The sequence below is a fragment of the Salvia miltiorrhiza genome, chromosome 2 (genome assembly GCF_028751815.1).
Source record: "Salvia miltiorrhiza cultivar Shanhuang (shh) chromosome 2, IMPLAD_Smil_shh, whole genome shotgun sequence".
NCBI classification, from domain to species: Eukaryota; Viridiplantae; Streptophyta; class Magnoliopsida; order Lamiales; family Lamiaceae; genus Salvia; species Salvia miltiorrhiza.
Window position 1 is genome coordinate 28048392 of NC_080388.1, and position 6436 is coordinate 28054827.

Here is a 6436-nt window from a genome sequence, read left to right on the forward strand (position 1 = left end):
AATTTTAAAAAATTCTCTTAAACTCTCTCTTGCCTCACACCTCTTGCTGCACTTCTTCCTTCTGCAGAACTCTCCTCAATTTATAGAGGAGTTTCTGCAGACAACAGAATCAAAATGGTGGAAATTTTTTGTACCGGGAGTTGCAACTTTTGAAAATTTGATTGTTGAAATTTGCATCTTTTGACAATTGTGATCTATTTAACAAGGGAGAAAAATATACAGTGTTTACAACACTCAACTCACAACCCGTTATTCCCCATGAAAATTACTATCTAATTTTCACTATTCACGAAATTTCACTATTCGCGACTACTGTCACTATTCACTTGAACAGTACTTCACTATTCACCTTTTTTCCCAACCCTTCACCTGCTCCTCTCTTTCTCTAGATTGCAGATGAATCTTTTTTTTTCTTTGGTTTTGGGTGTATTTACAAATGCTGCTTCGAGGATTATTTATAGGGAATTGAGGTGGTAGGTGGCTGCAGTGTGAAAAGAAATGTTGCCATTGTTGAATGGCTTGCCGCAACTTTTTGACAATTGTGGGAGCTGCTTTTTGACTAACATGTAGGAATTGTTGTGTTGGATGAAAAATCGAGAAATACGTGTAGTGCCGTGATCTAGTTTCTCCTAGTTCCTGTAATAATTCTCAAATTCTTGTTTAATAAATACTCGTCGTATTTATATAAATTAAATCCTCAATCTTGAGATTTAATACGTGAAAGTCGGAATTAATTCGCGACTTAATACCTTAACACATATAACGCGAAATAATAAAATTATTATGCATATGATCTCAAATTATAATTCTAACAATTCGATTTAAATAACACGATTTATGAAATCGATTATAAATCTAAAATTTCTAATACTATTGAATCAATCAACTGGTAATGCAAAGTTTCAATGTGTAGCTAAACCAATAATTTAATTATTGGTTTGATTCATGATTGAATATTAAATCGCAGCTCTGTATCTCTTATACAGACTTTTGCTGAAATAATATTATCTGAACAAAATAATCACAATAAATAATTAAAAAAAATTTATAACTAATGCACATATTTAATCTAATATGTATTTAAAAGAGCGGGGCATTACAGAGTAATTTAATTTTGGGGGAAATGAGATTGATTAGGCGTGGAGGAGTTGGTTTCCTAGTTTTAATTAGTGAGTTAATTGTGTGGGTTAATTGCATAGATTAAAGAAAAATGTGGATTTATTAATGACATAAGTTGTAAATAAATTGAAAAGTAAAGGGTATGAATGTACAAAAAGGTAAACAGGGCACTATTTTGTGGACAAAAAAAATGGGGTAAGTCACTACAAGAAAACACGCGTTTAACGATCGAAATTAACGACCGAAAATTTCGGTAGTTAATTTTGCGGCCTTAACGACCGATTTACGACCGTTTAACGACCGATTTTATTTTTTATTTATTTTTATTTTTTAACGACCGAAAATTCGGTCGCTAATTATTTTTTTAATATTTTAATATTTAATTTTTTTTAACGACCTAATTTTTGGTCGTAAAAATTATTTTTTTATATTTTAATTATTTTTTTAATTTAAACGACCGAAAATTCGGTCGTTAATATATATTTTTTTATTTTTTTTATTAAAAAATTATTTTTTTAAAAAAAAAATTAATTTTTTTTAACGACCGAATTATTCGGTCGTTAATATTATTTTTTAATTATTTTTTAATTTTTTTATTTTTTTAATATTTTTTAAATAAATAAAAAAAAATTTAATTATTTTTTTTAAAGACCGAATTTTTCGGTCGTTAAAATTATTTTTATTTATTTTTTGTTTTTTTATTTATTTTTATTTATTTATTTATTTATTTTATTTATTAACGACTGAATAATCGGTCGTTAATTTTATTTTTTCAATTTTAAAAATTTTAAATTTCGTTTTTATTTTTATTTATTTTTATTTATTTTTATTTTTATTTTTTGATTATATATATAAATATTTAATTAGTTTTTATTAATTTTCTATTTAATTATTTTTTTCAAATTATAGAGAATATTTTGAAAATGATTGTTATTTTCATAATATTATTCTATAAAAATAGATAATATTGATTATTAATAAAAATGTGATATTATTTACAAATAATAATAAATTATTAGACTTATTATAATAAATTATTAGACTTATTAGATTTTCTAAATTATTAGATTCATTATTTTCAAAATATTAATAATTTTATTTTTTTAAAATAATAAAATTATTTTTCAAATATTAATTTTATTAATATTGATTATTTGATTTAATATTGATTTTGTTGTATATTTGATTGTTATTTTTCATACTCATATTTTCTTTTCTTTTTTTAATTACGATAATATTATTTTTTATTATTTTAAATTCGATCGTATATTTATCGTCAATGTTTCGCCGACACCACAAATCTTAGTTATTATCTCGACATATTATAAGGTTATGAATGGTTAATGATATTTTATATTGAATTAGAGTTTAAATGAATTAATAGGTATCAATAATACGAGTGTTCTCTATTGGTGACTACTCGAAAGGAACTTCAAGGTTAAGCGTGCTTGACTTAGAGCACAAGTAAGATGGGTGACCTACTGGGAAGTTCGTCAAATCGTCAAATGGTATGCAGTTAAGGTCAAAATACATTAGAAATACACTAAAAATACTTGTGGGATACAAAGATATAAAAAAATATATATATTTTTTTTTCGAAAAAAAAATATTTTTTTTATTAATTTTTAACGACCGAAATTTTGGTCGTTATTTAAAAAAAATAAAAAAAAATACTTTTTTTATTTATATTTTTTATTTTTTTTCTCTTTTTAACGACCGAAATTTCGGTCGTTAAAAATAAAAAATCGGTCGTTAAATTTAACAACCGAAAAAACGGTCGTTAAAACTCGGGCGACGATGCAAACAACGACCGAAAAAAACGGTCGTTAAATCGGTCGTTAAAAATATTAACGACCGATTTTTGGGTTTTAACGACCGAAATTTCGGTCGTTAGAGCCGCATTTTCTTGTAGTAGGTAGGGCACTTTTTCGTGGACAGAGGGAGTATTATATTTAAAAGTTGAAAAATAAAATTAGGTACAAAAACCAATTATGTGTAAACATTATGGATTTACAGGCAAATACCCATTCTAAACCCCTAATTTTAAATATTTATTTATGTACAATCATGTTTACGAATATTTTTTCAGCAGTTTCAAATATTAATTTTTGACCAATTTGTGTTTGTTTAGAATTTTGGAGATTTAATTTTAATTAAATTTTTATAATTTGCAATTTTTTTTGGGGGTGGGGGGAATCGGAAATTTCGTAAAGTTCATGAATTTAAACCAAATTAAAACCTTTCAAATATTGCACATCAGCAGAATCTGGCGCTACATCAGATTCAATTTCATTGGAGTTGATTATTATGGGAAATTCAGGAAATTGAGAAAGAATAAATTTTAATTTATTTTGGGAAAAATCGAAAAACACATAAAGTTTGTGGATTTAAAACAAATTAACCCAAAATTATATAAGCAAAATTTACCGAATTAAACTCAAATAACCCAAATATACATATATATTATAGGGTAAATTGTGGTTTATGCCCCGAACTTTTAAGCCATTTGTAAATATGGCCCGAACTTTCAAAAATACAAAAAATAGCCTGAACTTTGAATTCATTTGTAAAAATGGCATGAACTTTAAAAATAATAGAAAAATGGCATGAACTTTTGTAGTCATTTGCAAAAATGGCCTGAAGTTTAGAGTCATTTGTAAAAATGACATGAACTTTAAAAATTACAAAAAAATGACATGAACTTTAAAGTAATTTGTAAAAATAGCCAAAATTGAGTCCGAAAGTGTAAGCTCATGCCATTTTTATAATTATAATTTGAACTTTGAACTTTGAAAATTATAATTTTCATCATAATTCGAATCCGAAAGTGTAAGCTCATGCCAATTTTATACATTTGATAAAAATTGAGTCATTTTTTGTATTAATAAAGTTTTTGCCGTTTTTACTAATGACTTCAAAGTTCATGTCATTTTTTTGTATTTTTTAAAGTTAATGTCATTTTTACAAATGACTTCAAAGTTCAGACCATTTTTACAAATGATGTAAAAGTTCAGGCTATTTTTTTGTATTTTTCAAAGTTCAGGCCATTTTTGCAATTGATTTCAAAATTAAGACTATTTTTTTTGTATTTTTTAAAGTTCGAGTCATATTTACAAATGACTTTAAAGTTCAGGCCATACACTAGAATTAACCCTATATTATATATTTCTGAACTCTAATTTTTCAATTTTATTTTCATCGGCTGCTTCTCTTCTCGAAAACCCCCGAACCAAACCCTAGTAGCAGTCATGGCAATGGGGCAGGAAGAACTCGTCCTCCGCGGCACAATGCGCGGCCACACCGACTGGGTGACGGCCATCGCCGCCCCCATGGACAACTCCGACACCATCGTCACCGCCTCCCGCGACAAATCCCTAATCCTCTGGACTCTCACCAAAGAGGACAGCACGTTCGGCGTGGCGACCCGCCGATTGACCGGCCACTCGCACTTTGTCCAGGACGTCGTCCTCTCCTCTGACGGCCAATTCGCCCTCTCCGGCTCATGGGATGACGAGCTCCGCCTCTGGGATCTGCAGACCGGAGACACCGCCCGGCGCTTCGTCGGCCACACCAAGGACGTCCTCTCCGTTGCCTTCTCCGCCGACAACCGCCAGATCGTGTCGGCGTCTCGCGACAAGAGCATCAAGCTCTGGAACACGCTCGGGGAGTGCAAGTATACGATTGAGGGCGGCGAATCGCATAAAGATTGGGTGTCGTGCGTCCGTTTCTCCCCTGACAACACCCAGCCCACGCTTGTGTCGGGGTCTTGGGATAAGAGTGTGAAGGTTTGGAATTTGACCAATTGCAAGCTGCGCGCCACGCTGAGTTGGCACACTGGTTACGTTAACACGGTGGCTGTGTCGCCCGATGGGTCGCTGTGCGCGAGTGGGGGCGAGGATGGTGACATTTTGCTTTGGAATTTGTCGGACGGGGAGATGTTGCACTGCTTGGAAGCTGGCTCCATCGTTAATGCTCTGTGCTTTAGCCCTAATAGGTACTGGCTTTGTGCTGCCACCGATTCGGGCATCAAGATTTGGGATTTGGAGAGCAAAAGTGTTGTTGCGGATCTCAAGCAGGAGAGTGAAATGGCGACAGACGAAGCTGCCCAAACTACTGCGGGCATATATTGCACCAGTCTCGTCTGGAAAGCTGATGGAAGCACCCTTTTCAGTGGTTATACCGATGGTGTCATCCGAGTTTGGGGTATCGGCCGATGAGATTCAACTCATAAATTTCCAGTATGTGGAAATATTTTCTACTGTGTTTTGATCACTTGCCATTTTGTATCCAAACTTTCGTATCACAACTGTCGATTCCAATTTTATATACATAATTATATGTTTGGATTCTCCTTCGTGTTTGAGTTTCTATCTTATGTACTCTCAAAGATTCACAGGGTTTCAATATTCATTTTCTGCTAGGTGTGCTAAAAAAAAAATTATTTCTGAACTCTAACTCATATTTTTCACAAAAACAAAAATAAAAAGAAACGGAAATGATTTTCGGACACTGAGGAAAAACAAAAACTGGGTTTTTGCAAGGATATAGAATGAACTGGTTTTTTCCTATGTTGTGATTTTACTAAAATATCCCTTCCAAAATATACTCAACAGTTTATTTTGTATTTTTCGCTTTTGATAAGATCCGAAATTTAAGTTCTTTGTTTCCTTATTTTTTAATTTTTTTTTCCGAAAATTGTATAAATAATATAATTCGAAATTTATATGATTTTTTTCCAATTTTTTTGATTTATTTGTTTAAAAATAATATTATTGATTTGTTAATTTTGGGTTGCTTATTAAAGTAAACCTTGATTTGTTTCCAGATATTATTTTTTTTGAATAATAAATTATTTGTTTATTGAAAAAAAAATTCAAAAATTATGTTAATTTTTTTTTATCGAAAATTAATTATTTTTTCGAAAATTATGTTATTTTTAGGGTTAAGTATCAAATAAGCCCCTATCATAGTGGCCCTTATCACGTTTAGCTCCCTATAGTCGAAGTTGGGTCAACTAAACCCCTAAAGTCCTTAATTTCGAACAATCAGGCCCTTCGACTTAACGGTCGTTTAACACCGTTAACTATTTTATTTTTTATTTTATTTTTAATTTCAACATCGTTAATTTTCGCCAGAAACTGGCCGGAAACACCCCCTTCACCTTCCCCGTACTGCCCGAGGAATAGAGTATCGCCGTCGTGTTGTCCTGGAACACCTCTGGCGGATCGAATTCGGCGCCGCAGGGGAGCAGGAGGGATTCGAACTCAGGAGAGTCGAGCACCACCGTCCGCTAGGGCAATGACAACAGCCTGGCAAC

The 6436-nt window shown here is 31.5% G+C and overlaps 1 protein-coding gene across 1 annotated transcript; it reads left to right on the forward strand.

The window, feature by feature from the left end:
• Positions 1-4324: 4324 nt before the first annotated feature.
• On the forward strand, positions 4325-5396 carry LOC131007691 (guanine nucleotide-binding protein subunit beta-like protein). Its single transcript, XM_057934624.1, has one exon. It carries the CDS (start codon positions 4368-4370, stop codon positions 5334-5336), a length of 969 nt encoding a protein of 322 aa, XP_057790607.1. The 5' UTR covers positions 4325-4367; the 3' UTR covers positions 5337-5396.
• Positions 5397-6436: the final 1040 nt, after the last annotated feature.

Bases quoted from the DNA above. Each gene is read 5' to 3' on its own strand.
- LOC131007691 (XM_057934624.1), top strand. From the start codon at position 4,368: ATGGCAATGGGGCAGGAAGAACTCGTCCTCCGCGGCACAATGCGCGGC.